Source organism: Anarhichas minor, unplaced genomic scaffold (genome assembly GCF_050575085.1).
Source record: "Anarhichas minor isolate MPS153535 unplaced genomic scaffold, ASM5057508v1 ptg000007l, whole genome shotgun sequence".
Lineage (NCBI taxonomy): Eukaryota > Metazoa > Chordata > Actinopteri > Perciformes > Anarhichadidae > Anarhichas > Anarhichas minor.
Genome location: NW_027466453.1, coordinates 15,774,059 through 15,792,615, shown reverse-complemented (window position 1 = coordinate 15,792,615; position 18,557 = coordinate 15,774,059). Strand labels below are relative to the sequence as shown.

General features: G+C 41.4%; 1 protein-coding gene across 1 annotated transcript in view; it reads left to right on the top strand.

The window, feature by feature from the left end:
- The window catches only part of LOC142944936 (Na(+)/H(+) exchange regulatory cofactor NHE-RF2), a 29,347-nt gene that overhangs the window by 6,387 nt on the left and 4,403 nt on the right, over positions 1 to 18,557 (top strand). Inside the window, exon 3 of the mRNA XM_076086164.1 lies at positions 13,055 to 13,285. Coding sequence (XP_075942279.1) covers positions 13,055 to 13,285 — 231 coding nt within the window. The remainder of the gene's footprint in view (positions 1 to 13,054; positions 13,286 to 18,557) is intronic.

Sequence of the window (18,557 nt, the reverse complement as noted above, 5' to 3'; positions counted from 1 at the left end):
GCTCATCAAACTCCTGAGTCTAAAGTTACATTCTGGCTGCCGTCCTTGTCCAACCAAATGTATTATCCATTAATCAACGTCCCTCTTGTTCATTTTGTGCAATATGTGGAGTTAATACAAGTGAATTGCTGGAAGAGCAGCATGTAAATCAGTGCACTTTTAAAAACAATTTAAAGACATATTATCTCAGTCCATCTCTCTGTGACAAGATCAGAGGAAATTGTATTAAACTGAAAGCTCTGTTCAGTCACTTTCTTAGCTGTCGTCTCTCAAGCTATTTTCTGTCCACATTTTTGCTCGATCATTTGCTGTCCAGCAGACAATCGAACACATTTAACACAATCGCTGGCAGAGTCTGCCTGTGCCTGTTTCAGAGAGAAAGGAAGAGACGTTTCAAGGACAAGAACATTACGACAGGTTTGAGACGTATTATCTTACTTAACACACACCTGAGGTGTCAGTGCTCTGGTCAGCCTCCCCTTTGCACACACACACACACGCACATGTGCTCAGGCGTGTCGTGTGGGTGTGTCATTAAAGCTCAAGGTAAAGTGTCAGGTGTCACTTTCTCACCAGCACCTTTTTTTTAACTCGCAAGCACACACACACGCAAAGAAAATGTATTTCCTAACTAGTTATGAGCATTTTTTTCCCCCTTAATATTATGCCGTGCAGACAGACGGATAGGCAGAGATATACAATATCAGGTATTTATTTCTACAGCCACATGGAAACAGACATGTCCCTGGCTTGGTTACGGAAGTAGCTGCAATTGTGTCCCTGGCCTGAATTTTCCCTCTCTGTTGGTTGAGAGGCCTCTGCCACACGCACAAACATACTGTGGTCTTTTGCTGTTGTTCTTTCCAGTTCTGCTGCACTCCTGGTTTGCCAGTATAACATAGGGCTTGTTAGGAAAGGAAAATGAGTGTGCTAGAAAGATAGCAAAATAAAGGATGGATATAAAGTGTGCGAGAAAGAGAAACTGAGGCAAAGAGAAAACATGCATACACATCTTGGGGCAGTATCTTTGATATGTCAATTATGAGTTTGACCTTTTAATATGGTTATTTCCAAGAGCTTTGAAACATAATATAATGGCTTGGCTCAGTCAGACACAAAGCAGTATGAAACAGTTACAGTAGTCCAGATGACTGGTCCAGCTGCAAGCACACCGGCTAACATGTGAACAGCACTTTAAGTTGTAATAAACTTCACTACATCATGTGCAGGATTTGCAGAGGCCTGCTAGTGATCATCAGCTCCCCATAGAGCACACACAGACACACACACACTCACACTCACACACACACACTCACATCTGTTAAAACAGTTAGAGTGAGAGGAGGGGTGTGTGTTTGCGGAGGTGGTCTTTGTGAGTGCACATGTGTCTTTGCACCATCAAGAATGTTGTACGGCTTTGTGTGAAGATTCACATCATATTATGTTTTTACTCAGTGTGTGCGTGTGTTTGTGCTCACACGAGCTTTACAAGTATTTTGTGCATATTTGCTCATCAGCTGTGGGAGGACACATGTGTGTCACAGGTGGTGAAGCCTTAACAAACTCCATCTAAACACCAGCAGAGACTAAACAAGTCAAACATGGAGACGGAGTACACACGAGAGGCCCAACTGTCCTACAGAGAACTTGTAGATACTTAAACCTGTGCACATTTGTAGAATTGGAGTGAAAGAGATCTGTGTGGGAAAAGCCCCGGACATGGAGCACCATTTTTAAGGGTCAGGGCTTGAGGTCATGGGGTCAGAATTGAATAAACACAAATAGTAGAACTTGTGGTTCTGTGAGAGAGAGAGAGAGCAACAGAAGAGATGTCTTCGGGGACAAGACAAGAAACGCCAATCATTGCGCTCATGATGTTCAGCCGTAAATAGACCCACAACTGCAGGAAACATGTTTTTTTATCTCTTTGCAGATGTTGTAAAGATGTCGATTGTCATGACAAGACAAACTGTTCTCATTTCTTTTTGGGCACACTATTCTTTGAATATCTTTGTGGCCCTGGTATCAAAACACATTCATGTCTGGCCATTGCTTTGTAACAACACAAAATGAGATGAAGGCTCAGGTCAGGCTGCATGACATCTCCTCCTTGTCCTGTTCCCTGACTCAGTCTCTCATGTTTCCCGGGATAATAGGGAAAAGATGTTGCCTGTCGGCTCTAATGTGACAGCACATAGCACAGGAGTTGTCTGGATAGTCAGCACTTCAGCCTGTGTGATCATCTGCGCACGATTTCTGCCTGCCACCCAGACGTGAACTGTGACGGACAAGATAAATGTGAGGTTTTTCTTGTTGAATAAACAAAACGTTTGAGGATGTGTACAGTAGGGTACTTTGACGGCCGTCAAGTATACAGTTGAAGTTGATGTGGGAGCATAGAAACAATGTCAAAATTCTTCTTTTTTTGGCAAAGAGGAGGCATTTTATTTGTTTCACCTAAGAAAACCTTTCCTGTGTACTTGAATTTTAAGGATTTTTCTTATGATATCAGATGGAATATGGAGGTACATACATTTGATTTTCAAGTGACTGTACAATTGTTAGAGTAACGTGTAATGCTTTTTACTAACATCTGGAGCTGAGACCTCCTCCACCCCCCTCGTTTGAATACCAACTGTGTTACATCAAGATGCAGGGGTCCAGATTCTGTGTGTGTGTGTGTGGGGGGGGGGGGGGGATTCCTGGAGTAAAAACATAGTCTGAAGGATGTGGAAGGGTCACGGGTGGGGAAAATATATGTGCGTGTGTGTGTGTCTGTCTGGGGATTTAAGAAACAGAAAGGGGGGAATTAGTAAAGTGGGTAATGTAGGAGAGACACAGACAACTGAGTGTATTGTATAAAATGTGCGCGTGGGTGGGTGTATGAGTGAACACAGCTGTGTGTCTCCATGTATCATCTCCCCATGTACTGATTATATATTCACATGTTGCCCTCGTTAACCCAGAAGTCATTGACCTGAATGTCTCTCTGCAGACTCAGTTTACCAGCAAAAAACAAATGTTTGACTTCAACAGGAAACGTCTTTGTCACTGTGTTATGGATTAAGATAAGGATAATAATCTCCTCCTTAGTAGTGATCCTGGTCCAGATTTGATTTGAATTAAGCTCTGCATTTAAGACAGAGATGACAAAATTGAGATATGATGATCTTCTACTGAGTTTAGTGCCGGAATGGCAGACACTGCTCTCTAGTGTCCTGCCCCTCTGAACTGTGGAGTATAAGGCTGTGTCTTAGGTCCCCTTCTATTTTAATTTGTATCTACATGCTTCGACTTGGCTATTTCCACTGCTATGCCGATGACACACAACTTTATGTAGCTATAAAAGTCAGGAACAATCTGCAGTCTGACGTCCTTAAAAAAACTGTCTATTAAATTCCTCAAATACAATGGAAAGAATCTGACGTAAACATGTTTGAATCATGAAACACATACATTATAGAACCTGGCTCTATCTGTTAGGCTTAGAAATGTATGAGTTATCTTTGAACTTTTGATTATCAACTTATCTTGAAAATCGCATTGCTAACATCACCTTCACACGTGGAGATGGTTATTCATGCTTTCATCTTTTCCAGAAGGGGTTAATATAAATTGCTGTTTATCTGCCTGGGCGGCAAAGCCCACTCACGCTTCAAGTTATAAAAAACACTACATTTAGACTGTTAGCAGCAAGAAATAGAGATCACATAACTAACATTTTAGCATCTTTGCATTGGCTGTCAGTTGATTAGGTTTTACTTTTTGAGTACTCCAACGTCTGGCTCAACCATAAACTCACCTTCAGATCCTGCAACAAAACTACTGCTATAGAAGTCACCTGATACAGTCTTTAAATGTTGAAATCTGTCTTGCTACATCAGTGACTTCCTATAAAATGCATTTCTTCTTCATACAAATGAAGTTTATTATCAAGCTGCATAGATCAAGCTGTTACATCTTCGCTGAACTCCTCCTATCCACAAATTGTAACTGCAGCACTTGAGACCCTTGACCCAAATCTTCAGCATTATTTATAGACTGCACTACATCTGTGTAGACCTTACTGGGTCAGAATATGTGAAAACAGGCCCGTCTTCTCCTGCCATCTTTGAATCATCTGGGACTGATCTCTAAAATCTCTTTTTGAAATCATTAACACATGTATTTGGTCTGTTTCTAGAACTTTCTATCGGAACAAATAATGTCAGTTTTGGAAACGTCCACTCACGCTGCTTCTCTATCTACATTTCCTTTAATCTTATCTTTTAACGATCAGTCGTTGAATGTGGGAATATCAGTGGGGAGTAGGTCGACTATAGCAGGGCCGAGGATCGATCGCTGTGCTGCCCACACAACAACACTGCCAACAAATACGAGAGAGAGAGAGAAAAAAGAAACAAACACTGTAGATACAGAGAATTCTTTACTGCTATACCTCATTATTGCTGATAGAGACGTTCTTGTATGCACCTTATGTGTTGCCATATAGGTGTCACAACTGTGCCGTCTTACAGGTTTAACCATATCGGTACTGGGCTGTTATTGTCACTCCTCACCACTCGTTCGTGTTCAGTCTCTTCACATGTTCACAGCTGTGAGCCAGCACACATTCCCACACATCGATCCACGCAATGTTTACACTCTTACACTCTTTGTGGGAGTCAAGCAGATGTGAGGGGAGAGAGGCTTTGTGTCCGTGTGGATCAACTGGTAATTCTATCGATACTTGACAAACAATTGAGAGGTTTAGTTTACGTGTGTGAGGTGAAGTTAGCGTGCGTTAAAGTATGAGAGAGGCAGCGGACGGGAATTCCCTCTAATCGAGTCATTATGCTTTGGAAAGTAGGCGAGAGCGATTTATATCGGCTGTCTCTTGCAGACACACACACAGCTACGTACATCTTTGTCCTGATGTCATCTATGAGGCCTCTCCCACAGAGCATGTTTGTGTCTCTATAATGTCAAGTGTACAGTGCCTCTTCACTGCTATGGTATCCATAGGTTTATAAACACACACATATAGAGCTACAACCAATGATTATTTTAATTATCAATTAATCTGCTTACTATTTTCACAATTAATCAACACATTTTTTGTGACATAAAGTGTAAAAAAAAAAAAGTGTTACAGTTTCCCAGAGTTGCCAACCAAGTGACGAGGGATATCTGCCACACACTGATAACAGGGGTGTGGACAAACACACACACACACACACACACACATACGCTGCATCGCCAAAATTAACTGCTGTCCTGTCAGGCGTGAAAACAGAGGTAGATGGAAAAAGTTATCTAATGATAGACTGAAATAAACAGAGAATAGGAGCAGAGGATGAAATAGACACATTCACCTTAAAAATCTCACTCCCTCATCTACACACACACACACGCACAGAACAGAAACACACACACACAACAGCACATAACTGCTGAATATATCAGCTTCGCCAGCAGCCCACACATTTTAGACTGACATTTAAATGCAAATAGACAGAAATGTTGTATTCTGCAGCCACTTGACTGCATATGAATATATTGTAACATGCGGCACTTAAAGACAATAGGGGGACAGAAAGTAAAAGTGAAAGGGTTTGAAGAATTTGTCGCGTACTGAAAGTACGTGAGGAATTCCATGACATGGAGGGTGAACGTCAATATGAGATTAAGAAAGAATGGAGAGTTGAAAGATATAGTGAGAAACAGATGGAGAGAATGTATGAGAAGGTTTTTAAAAGGTTTGACTTCTTTCCTCCCCTCCCCCCCCCCCCCCTCTCTCTCTCTCACTTCTGCAATGCTTTTGTAGCATGAAACAGGTCCATGAAAATCCAATCAACTTCTTACAGCAGGTTCTCGTGAAAAGTAAAGCTGCATGCTCTCACAGAGAGTCACAAAAGTCTTGTGATGAAAACGAGCTTCTTTATGGTCGCGTTTACTCTTAAATATGGTTCTCTTGTTTTTTTACAGAAAGTAAAATCTGAAATAACAATACAATGAGGAACAAAAATTCCCCCAAATATGTGTTCTCTACTTTTTGATTGAATCGAACCAGCGTCTTCTATGTACGCACAATTACTGTATGTTTCTTAAAAACATAAATGCTGACACATTTCTTTTTTTATCAAAGGGTTCTTCAGAGGTGAGGATCTCATAAGCACTCGGTGAGAGTTCAGCCTCCAGATACCCTTTTACAATATGTTTGCACTCACGGGACTCTTGCAGCTTCAGCAGTGCAGCTTTTCAGTCAGCCCGACAGTTGAGCTGCAGACGTAAATTACATCAGATATTTAGTGCCGTGTGACAAAAGTTGGAAGAATATAACAAGCAGGTCGTTTGTGAGTTTCAGCATTAAAATGCAATTGAAGGGTAGTCAATTATTTTTTTGCGCTGTTGTTAGCTGTGTTCACAGTTTGCGTAGTGAATGCAAGGAAGAGATGGTGCTGGTTGACGGGTTCATTTAACTGTATTTCAATTGATCATTAAGACACCGTATTCACAGTAGTGTTTGTTAAACAAGACATAACATGCTAATATAGTGAGCTAGCCATTATTAGAATGGGTAATCTTTTTTTTCCAAAATGTTAAACTTGTGTTAAATAGCAGGTGTTGAACTTTGCATCACAAACTTAGAATCCATCACCCCAGAATTCTACTTTAAGCCCAATACAAGTCACAATTGTCAACAGACTATAGTACAGTATGACAACTTGATCCATGACTAAAGCAGTATAACACTTTTCCAATATGTTATGTTGCTCCCTGGCTACTTTATCTTTTTCTTTTTTTTCCAGGAGAAGCATTCACTTTTTTTTCCCACATTTCACCTCAATGCTCGTCTGTCTCTCTTTCACACTCTCCAGAGTTATTATCTCAGGAAACACTTAAACAGCAGGTACCACACATTACACACACACACACACACACACACACACACACACACACACACACTGCAGCAGGGCAGGAGACTTTGTAAACAGATCTCAGCAGGTCAGTCCTGGTAGAGCACGATGGACACACAGCTATAGCCTTCGTATCACGGAGCTGTTACGCAAAACTCCACAACACCAGTGGGGCAAACTGTTGGTTATCGAGATCTCTGGCCAGTCCTCATGTTCTATCTGCTGCTGCCTTTTCTCCCCGTCCTCCACATCCATCATCTCCCTCTCTGATTGCCGTTTTTTTCTCTTTATCTTCTCTCTTTCGTTCCTCACTGTTGTCGCTTTTTTCCCCCCTATCCTCCTGTCCTTCATTTCATTTTTACAAGCTCCAAATCCCTCTCTGGTTTTGTCCAGCTGCCTGTCATTTCCTTTCTCTCTTGTTGCTTTCCCACTCTTCTCTCTTTCTCGCCCACTGAGAACTGGCCAGATCTGCTCTCTTCCTCTCTGATTGAGCAACACTTAAAGCAGCTGCAGACGCACACACTCATACACACAATAACGATTTGAGGGTAGCGCTGTCATGGCCAAAATATCTGAGACAATTTTCTTAATTTGATAAAGCCCTTTTAAATGATCCTCACATTTGCTTACACTTTTGAAAAGCCAGGAAATTTGCATCGTGCTGTCACACAGACACTGAGCAATGTACACATAAACCTCTTCAAACTATTTAAATCTCCATTTAATCTATATCTAAAATATGTATGTCTTCTCTCACCTAAATTAAAAACTTCTCTGTAGATACACCTCAGAGAGAACTGGCTCTACTGGTTCCACTGCTGTCTCCATGAAAACGGGTCGTCAACCGTGACTTCAGCATAAGTCCTGCGTGCTGGTGTTGTTTGTACTCCACTGGCATCATTCTACATCAGCAATGTTTCCATTCAGCGCTCCATTTTTAATTAGATTTTCTAGGTATCATAGATAAACTCTCTGTTGCTTCCTGGCAAATATCCCTTTGTGGGCATTTCAACCATCATGTCAATTTAAATGCAGAGATGTAATCTATTTTTTGTGATCAACTGCAGCTTTAAAATCTAAATAAATACTGATGTGTTTGATGTCGTCAAAACTTAAAAACGTGGAGATCTCAATATTTACATCAGCAGGCATGTAACAGACTAAAACAAGCACGTTTTGGTGTCAGACAGATATAAAAGTTGGGAACACACCATTGCTCATATATCAGCAAATTGAGTACTTGAGTAATTGAGTTCAGTAAGGTCCGCCCCCCCCTGAGTTACTGTTGCTACGCCTGTCAACAGTAACTAAGGAAGGCAGGGCTAACTGACATAAACAAAATCAGGCTTCTCATCCCACAATGAATGTAGATTTTATCAGCTGTTCGCTACTTTGTGTCGCCTTTACTTTTTTGTTTTGTGGGTACAACTCTTGGATTGTTTGGATGCTTTCCATAGAGAAACATGCTCAGACCAGTCAATTGTTAAAAGTGAAGCAAACAGAGGAATACACTATAATGTATGACATTTTACTGCAAAAGTCTGTTTTCAGCTGTTTTGAACACTGTAGGATTATGGTAATTTCTACATTGCAAGCCCAACTGGAAAATAGACTATTTTTAATAGTCGGCACCAGCTGATTTTTCTCCAAGCTGAGAAATAACATTAACAAACTGGGCTACAGTTTTTAGGTCATGGAAGAACTCTGGTCGAGTTATGGAAAGTCATTAAAAAAAATTACATTAAGGCCATGGAACAAAAACGGATCAATTAACTTTTTAGTTTAACTGCAGATTGGATTTTCATTGAAAATGGTTTGACCCAATGTTGTCTTGCTTGTCTAAGCTGCCGTCTATTGAGTGATCAGTTTACGTATGCTGTATATGCTTGTTAAAAGGTTTTCTTTTGCTTTAGTACTTTCATTCAGTAGGTGATGTGCACATTGTTGTAGTGTAGGTAAATAAATAGGTCACACCCTTCTTAAACCAAACTGAACTCAGCAGGAAAAACTGCATACTTTTGACTCGGGGCTCAAAGGAAACTTGACCTGCTGATTTATTAGAACGGGGATATTAAGTTTACGTTAATCCCTTTTGGGAAGCATGCAAGCGAGAGCATTGTTGACAAAATGCTTTACATGCTTGCATACACACACACACACTGGATTTAAAGTTTCTTTGTAGCAACTCAAAGACACGTATAACAGCACACGTGCAAACACAAACAGGCACACACACATGCATGCATGCCCATGTACACTTCATTGTGTTGTGGGACAACAGTGAGCAAATGATCCTTGGCTGTGAAAGGGTTAACAGTGGTCATGATCCATCCATCGCAGTCGGCCACCGCTCAATTATTCAACAAGGTGCGATCTAGTTTCATCAACTGCCAACGCCGCTGCCAGCAGTCGGATGCAGAGGGAAATACACAGACAGACACACAAATTACCATCGGTGCTGAAGATGTTTTGATAAAGAATCATCAGTAATGTGGATGTAATGACTAAGTGGATAAAGGCAAATAATAGAACAGCCTGAACAGTCTGTTATGTTCAGACAATGACATGACTTTACTGTAATGCAGCCTTTAAAACCAGGAAAAGACAACAGTTATGCCATATACCGATACTACGATATCCACAATCAGTAGACAATATCTAGTCTCATGTCACGATATGATGTAATATCGATAGACAGCGTTTTCAACCAACTAACAAAGCTAACATTAGTTTAGCTAGCTAGCTACAGTTAATAAAATGTGGTGGTAACAGCAAAAATGTCCCGTCTAAAAAGCTTCTAATCCTGTGTATAAATAAATTATGCCCCCCCAAAAAAGTTGTCAAAATTGCATAAGCCAACCACACAGTCAAACAGGTCTTGTGTGTACACTGTACTCTCCCACATGCACTCACAGAGACTGAAACAAAGGCTGACTGTGACAGCAAACTAAAGGAATCCATGGGATGGCACTTGTCCCGTTGACAGCACATCCTCTTAGTGTGCCACAGTCACACAGAGGTCAGTGCGTGTGTGTGTGTGTGTGTGTGTGTGTGTGTGTGTGTGTGTGTGTGTGTGTGTGTGTGTGTGTGTGTGTGTGTGTGTGTGTGTGTGTGTGTTGTGTTGGGGCATCAAACTCCATAATGTTCTGCTGTGGGTGTGAAATATTCCATGTTGTTTTCTATTATGGAAAAGCCACGCTGATTTATGGCATAATTTTCCATGTGAACATGCACGAGCCTGGAACAAAACATGGATACTACAGTGTTTCCCCAATAGTTCCTGCAGCGGGTCCTCCCATCGGGACTCAGTGCTGATAACGGCCGCTTTCCTGATGTCAAGCTTGTTTGCTGACAAAGGGGGAAAAACATTACATCTCATTTTTCTCCCTCTCCAATGAAAACATTTTTCACAAAAAACATGAAACTTTCAACACCCTTAGTTCAAACAAACATGGTGACTGTATTTAATTCGATTGGCCTCTCGGTTTGGAGAGGTTGTGCGGCAACTTCAGGCCCTCTAAGCCTCTTTGGCTGACACTCTTAACATCTTTCAAACCAAGGAGTCGCTGTCCTTTTCATGTTGACACACAAGTCAGACATCTGCATCCATCAGTAAAGAGCAGAGGACACACACAGTCGCGTTGTCACCCTCCATCACCGACACAATTAAGCTTGTTCAGATCAAAATGCACACAAACGTCAAAGACTGAGGCTTTAATAGATGGCACCGGGCCCAGGGGGTGATTAGTGTGGTGCGGACAGGCATTGAGAGGCAGTCCGAGGTTAGATTGGAAGACACTTGCGTCTCCCCCACATAATGACTCCCAGCTGTGCTACTCTCACTGTTTATGTTAGAGGAGTTCCACTGAAAACTCTTTTCCTCCCCGTGGTCGCTGACTGGAAACTTCTGTTATTGATTTTTCTCTACTGCTCTGTATTTATTGTATTCATCCGTCCGCTGTATTTCTCCGGGCTCTGCATACTCTTAACTCCACTGTTTCTTTTCTTGAACTCTCTTTTTCAATCCTCTCGCTGCATCTCATTTTCTATCCCTCCCACGCACTCTCTCCCTCCTTGCTTGTTCCTTTCCTCCTCTCCCTCCTTCTGCCATTTTTCTCCTTTGCCTCGATGCTAATTTGATTTTAAATATTTTTTTTCCTCCCCCTTGGAAGTTCTAGCCCAGCTGCCCAACCCAGGCACCTCATCTCCAGCCAGGAAAAGGGAGATCTTGAGGGATTCATGAGAGTTGCTTTTATTGTCTCTCTCTCTCTCTCTCTCTCATTCTCAGGGCAAGCTGCCCAGATCCCCGCTAAGAATTCCCAAAGAATTCAGTGCCTGAAATTAAATTATATGTTGCCATCTGTGTTATTTTTTAAACAGTCAAGGTAGATTTGCAGGCAGTGTTGTGGTGATCGACGGTCAGCCACGATTCCTAACATGAATTTGCAGTAATCACATAGGAATGTTAAAGGTGAGATAGAGTTCAAATAAATGAATAAGTTCAAACTGATTTTACTTTCTTTCTGTCAGAACACATCATAAACAATCTTCTCCTCTCTCCACACTACAGAACCTTTGTGTGTCTGTCTCTCTCTCTCTCTCTCTCTCTCTCTCTCTCTCTCTCTCTCTCTCACCTTGCCCACATACTTCATATGTATTTTTAGCCGGCACAAGCTGGACCATGATGGCAGCCTCACATACAGTGAAAACAATGAACTTCTCATGTTGCGTAATATGATTGCAGATCTCTCCTATGCACACAATATGTGCACCGTATGCAGACCCATATTTGGTCGCCCAACACCCACTCTACCTGTGTTGCCTCACAGCTAATATCAGCTGAGGTTACAGAGCTGGCAACCGGCTATCATCTCTCTCACTGCACATTTCTTTCCCAGTGTGTAGGTGGTAAATCAGTGTGATTACACTGCGGAGCTCGAGGTAAAATTATACAAGTTCTATCTATGTCTTCACCCAGGCTGTTGGAGCTCTCAGTGATCTGCTGCAAATGGACAAATTCACTCCAGAACAAGCTCTATTATAAAATCTGTTCTGTTACTGAGTGGCAGCACAACATGAAAACATAATGAGGACAATGGTTTTGCAATCCACAAAGAATGAAGTACATTAGTGAACAATTATTGTATCTCATTCACAATATACATTGCGATTTGGATTGCATTGCCTTATAATCTTAGGCTATAAGACATGGAGGTAAAGCCACCGTGACCTCATCCATTGATTTGTGGACTACAGTTTTACAGCCTCTAATTCGTCATTTTGGCCGTCACCATCTTGGATTTTTGGAACCAGAAGTGACACGTAGTACAACCGAAACCTGAATGAGACATTTTTATAGGTTACAATTAACTTTCATGAACTGAAAAGACACCGTGAAAGGGTTCAAGTTTTAAGATGAAAACAACACTGTGGTAGTGTCCTGTCAATCACAAGGTAGCCCCGCCCTAACGCATAACCTGCTTTATCGTCTATTTTACTCTAAATGGGACCATCTTTTACTAAATAAATATCATGCTGTATTGAAGAAGACTTGAAACTAGCAACTGAGACCATGAACCCATGTGTACAATGTTTACTAATTACAACAAGTGAGAAGTAGAGTCATTTTCTCATAGACTTCTATACAATCAGACTTCTTTTTGCATCCTCCTGATGGCTATCAGAAAGAATGCAAGTTTTAAGCATTTCCACATTGGCTTCAAGTATCAGAACCGAGGATACCACCTTTGTGCTTTACAGTATTCATTAGTACCTTGAAGTGACACATATTATTTATATAAAGCAGTCCCCCTACAGGCTTGAAAGGTGGTTGTTATAAATGGGTAAAGTGACTCAGCTGTGTGATTAAGTCACCTGCTGTGTTAAAATGCCCTGCAGACAGCAGAATGTCCCGCCTACATATGCTGCAGCATTTAGATCTCTTTTATAGTTTTTAAACGATGCAAATACCAATGTTGTGCTGTAGTTTCAAGCTACTTCCTAGCTGAGAATGATCCCATCTCTACATGGAGCTCTTCTGCTATCTTCTTCACATGTTCTGTCATCGTGAACTAATGGATGAACCTTTGAATGTATATTTGTTTGTTTTTCACCTGTATAAAAGACAAGTACACACTTTTCTCATTCTCTTCCAGGAGGCTCTCGCCCAGGCTGAAGCCCAGGCGCAGCAGGCCCAATCCCAGTCACGGCCCCCAGTCGACCCGTCCGAGGTCGCTCCACGTCTGTGCCACCTGATGCGCTCTGACACGGGCTACGGCTTCAACCTCCACAGTGACCGATCCAGGCCCGGACAGTACATCCGCTCCCTGGACCGAGGATCCCCTGCAGACCACGCCGGGCTCCGGCCACAAGACAGGCTGATAGAGGTAAGGACGGAGGAGCGTGGATGGAGTGAAATGACGGCATAACAATACAGTAGTCCTGCAGCAAATCTGGTTCAGTTTTTGTTGACACTGTCAGATTCAACAATCTCGTAGTCTTAGCTTGTGGTGGTGCTGTATTGGTCTGCATTATATTATCATTGTTGTGTATGAATGTGGAATGTTAACAAAGACAGATTCACTATTCAGATATGAACAGATGATGCCCTTTGAACAGATACAAACAGTTAAATTCATCGACACTTCAGACCAGCTTTATTTTCATGGACCTCCTGACACTGCTTTTCAATATTCATTTCCATACGGATTCTTAATAGTTTTACAACTTTTATTGAGTTAGTTAGACTTACTTCTTCTTTTTTTGTTTTATGTGGGGTCCGATTAGAAATCACGTTTTATTATTTGGTTAGTATAAGTGGTGAAATTATTTTGGGTGGCAGGTCATGGGGAGGATAGATGGCAATAGAAAACAATCTAATAGAAAATGATGCAGTCGAGATGATTTCTAACAACTTTTGGTGCAGAGGAATGAGGAGATCATGAAATATGTGCGCACACTAATGAGGTGATTATTGAGAAATGATTCTGGTTTAGTCTGGTACGTGTCAGAGAATAATATGATTTACTGTGTGTGGTGAAAATCCCTTGAGGGGCCTCTTGTAGCGCTTCATCTTGCCACTTTGGAACGTGTTTTTTCCGTCTATTGTGTGTGCCAACGCTCCTGATTTTGCACATGTGTTCACCTTTCCACACAACCATCCTATCCATTACCTCCAAATAAATGTACATGTCTGCTTAGATGACCTTCTCTCGTGCATATTACTCCATGACACACCGACACACAGCGCTGCCTACCAGTGCTTTTCCAGGGAAAGTCCAGTAGCTCTCGGCTGCTCAGAACATCACTGGAAGTCAACAGATTATTTAAAGACAAAACAAGTAAGATAGAGGGAGAGCACCTGAAATATTGGAGACTTGCTAAATACGACAATACAAATAAAAGTCAGTCATCTGTGGACAATATTCCCTTATCAGGATCAACTATACAGAGTGCTTTATCTCTCAAAGTTTGGCAGTAACATCATTTTCATCATAAGCAGTTTTTCATCTGAGTGTACACACACAACATTCACCCTTCATTCCCATGACCTTTGGCCTCACTGGCTGTATATCAGTGTCCAGACCACGCTGCAGAACAAGCCAAACAGCACCCTAGTAGGGTCTGATAGTGAGGTGAAACAGAGTTCATTTAGGATCTCCCAAAATGTAAAGGAACAAATGAATTAAATGTTTTCCATGTTTGCACATTTTAGACAATTTTTTGTTTATTTTCTAACGTTCCAAGCAGCTATTGTTTCCATTTGAGAGGTAGTTCATGACAACATTTAAAAAAATCAGCTTGCAGGGACTTGAAAGTTGCTTGACAAAAACAAAAAGATGAATTTTGTGTTGCATGATGAGTTGAGATGAGTTGAGAGCAGGGCCTGTTTTTAAAATGCTTCCTGTATGTAGCTGGAGGCAGCAGCCTTAGCTTCCCACAAAGACTGGAAACAGGGGAAAACAGCTTTTAATGAAAAACTCACTAAGTAACACGTTATATCTGTTTTGTTTAATCCGTACAAAAACCAAAGGATAAGTTATGTGCCAAGAAATGGAACACCTTCTTGGTTGCAAGGAGACACGGTCTGGAGCCATGCTAATTGTTTCCAGTCTCAATGCTAAGCTAACTGGCTGCTACATATTTACCACACAGATATGAGAGGGATATCAATCTTCTGACCTAACTCTTGAGTCTTGTTTTGTAGTTTCTAGAGACGGGGACAAATTGCAATGTTTGTTTTACAATTTTCGGTCATCGCATTTGATTTTCATATTGTAGTGAACTCACTGAATGGAAGACAATTTCTAGGTAGGAAATTAGTGAAAAACGTTATGATGTGCGTTGCGAAATGGTGAACTGTAATATAAACTGTATGGACTAAAAAACGGATAACCATGGTCTGATAACTATGATCAGGACCACCAAGCAGAGCTGCAGCCGTCTGTAAAAGGCGTAATGTTGCCGATCACTTTTCAGTGACATTAAAATACTGATGTTCTGATGCTCCACTGGAACAATAGACGGCTGATGAGAGTGAGTGAGAACATCCTGTACCAGGTCACTGACCTCCCTACGTCTCACCATGGACACATGAATTGAAGATGACATTTAGGCCAAATTAAGTTCAATTAAAGGACTTTTATTTGCATGATGCACATGTACATTTCCAAAGCAAATATAAATTACATGAAATAGAATATGATGTCTGATAAAATGCCCATAGTTAAAGCTAAAACTTAATCAGCAACTATTTTGGTAATCAATGAATCGTTTAGTTTTTTCAATCATTAAAAAATGAATATTTCTTAAACGTGGCTTTTCCAATGTTACGATTTACTGCTTTTATCTTCTGATTTTGGACAGTTGGACTAAAAGGAAGAAAGTGTGAGGTTTTGAATTTATATTTTCACTATAACACTTTACAGACTAAACGGTTAATCGAGAGTAATTAATTGGTTGGTTGCAGCCCAAGTTTAATTGTTCCAAACAAACAAAATGTCTAAAGATATTTAAACTCTATTCACCTTTTTGTTATTTTATATGAATATTTACAAAAAATGTTGAAGCAATTATCTTAGATTTCCTGTGGGACACTGTAAAGTCAACCTCATGAGACTTTAAGTTTACTGGTAAATATGTGATTTCCGCCAGCTAAAAAACTTGATCCCAGCATATTAGTTTTGTTTGGACTGAAAAATCTGAGGTCATAGAATTGGCTGCTATTTGTTTGTTTGTGTGTGTGTGTGTGTGTGTGTGTGTGTGTGTGTGTGTGTGTGTGTGTGTGTGTGTGTGTGTGTGTGTGTGTGTGTGTGTGTGTGTGTGTGTGTGTGTGTGTGTGTGTGTGTGTGTGTGTGTGTTTGCAACCGTCTCTGACCATGCGTCAAGAGAGCGTTTGTGTTATCTGTCAGCAGCCTGTTAGAGAGGTGAACAGCCATGACACGGATCTCTGTCTCTCGCCGTCTTCTTCTCTCACCACGCCCCATTACACTGGAGGTGTATCAGCAGCAGCTAGCGTTGTAAAGGCTATGATGAGAGCTCAGCTTTCTGCCGATGTTTGGCAGAAGCAGTGACACCACTGAACGCCTCATCAGCCTCTCTGCTCTGCCTGCGTTCAACAGTGCATACTCTGGACCTCTCACACACTTGAGGGTGACATCAATGAACATACGAGCGGGCGCCACACTCGCTGACAGCAGTACCCACAAACACATTTGGAGTTCATTTCATGATAGACCACAGATCAGCTCACAGAGATTTCACACCTGGGTGGTGATCAGTTCATGCTCTCTCACACACATCACATCACAAAACAACACTTTGTAGGCAACCTTACAAAGCCAGCCCAGGATGTTGTTCAGAAACATGCTAGCGTCGTGTGTGTTACCACTTTAGTCCGGACTGAAATGTCTCAATAACTACTGGGGGGATTGTTATTAAATGTTGTACATACATGCATCGTCCCCAGAGGATGAATCCTGATGGATTGACACAAAATCTTGTGCAGATGTTTTATTGGGGAGGCGGCCCCCTGACTTTTCCTTCAGCGCCATCATGAGGTTCGTATTTGTGGTTTAATACCAACACCCACACAACTAATAAATTCCCATCATCCTCTGCTGTACTTGGCCTTAACTTCTAATTAGCAGAGGTTAGCATGCTAACATGAGGGTGACCATGGTAAACCTTTTTACCTGCTTAGCATCAGCATGTTAGCATTGTCATTGTCAGTCTTTAGCATTTTGACGTTAGCATTTAGCTCAAAGCACCGCTGTGCCTCAGTACAGCCTCACAGAGCTTCTGGCAAGACTAGTTTTGTTCGAACTGTGGTCAGGCAGAGATCAACAGGCATTTAATTTAGGGGCAAGGACAATGAATAATGACAGTGTCCTTGGTGCTGAGACATCATGAAGTCTTTCTGCACACAATGAAAAGTAATCTTTCCACTGGAAAAAAACAAACAAACATGAAAGCTGTTGTGGGAAAATTAAATTCCCACTAATTTATTACCAAAATCAGTTGCTAAATTAATTTGAAGCCACAAATAGGCTGTGCAGTTGCTGTCATGCATTACCTATAACAGCTTATGTGCTGGTCCTGAAGTTTCAGCAGGCTTCAATTCCTGTCAACATCTAAATCACCTCTCATAGTTGGCTGCTTGGTCTCTGTGAAAACGGAGCTTATGAGATTTTGTCTCTCTTTGCGACACTAAACTGGATACCAAAGATTTTGAGTGTGTGTGTGTGTGTGTGTGTGTGTGTGTGTGTGTGTGTGTGTGTGTGTGTGTGTGTGTGTGTGTGTGTGTGTGTGTGTGTGTGTGTGTGTGTGTGTGAATTAGGATTAATGGTGCAAGAAATAAAATCTAAAACCAAGTGAAAGTAGAAATCCCCCTTGGCAGAAACAGAGAAATGTATTACTATACCCTTTTTTTCTTGGAATTGAATGTGTGAAGGTGCAGGTGTTTTGATCCAAGGTTAGTCTAGCTGCCCTTACAAACACGAACACACACACACCACATCAAAAATGTGCCAGTGAATGTCAGGTGGCTGGACTCTCCTTGGCTTTGATGAGACACTCACTTAAACACACACACACACACACACACACACACACACTAGTATTAAAAGGTTCCCAGAGGAATAGTCCCATGAGAAATAAGCGTCTGTACTGTTCCTACAGCGTGTATTAATTCACGCTGTGGGCAGAGAGCAGAGTGAATTGTCTTGTGTGGGATGGACTGTTAATGAAGGGCTGTGAAACATGACACAACACCTGCTGTTTGGCTGAATACAAAGATGCTTGTTCTCTCTGTATCAAACTGTCTGTCTGTGTCCCTGGCTGTTTGTCTGCCTTATCTGTCTGTCATGAGTCCTGGGAAAAAGGATAGATTTTTTTATGTGAAAGAGAGAGAGCTGAGGAGCTGTTCACATTTTCCATCTGTTGATTCCACTCTTTCTTTGTGTTGTCTTCTTTCCACTCTCTCTCTCTCTCTCTCTCTCTCTCTCTCTCTCTCTCTCTCCTTTCCCATAAAGTCTCTCATCGCACCTCATTTTGCCTACAGACCTATTTCCCACCATTTTCCTCACCCACAAATGAGAGCAAAAAGTTTAGGAGTTTCTTTTTCTCTCTTCTTCACTACGTCCCATCTTGTCACAAGCG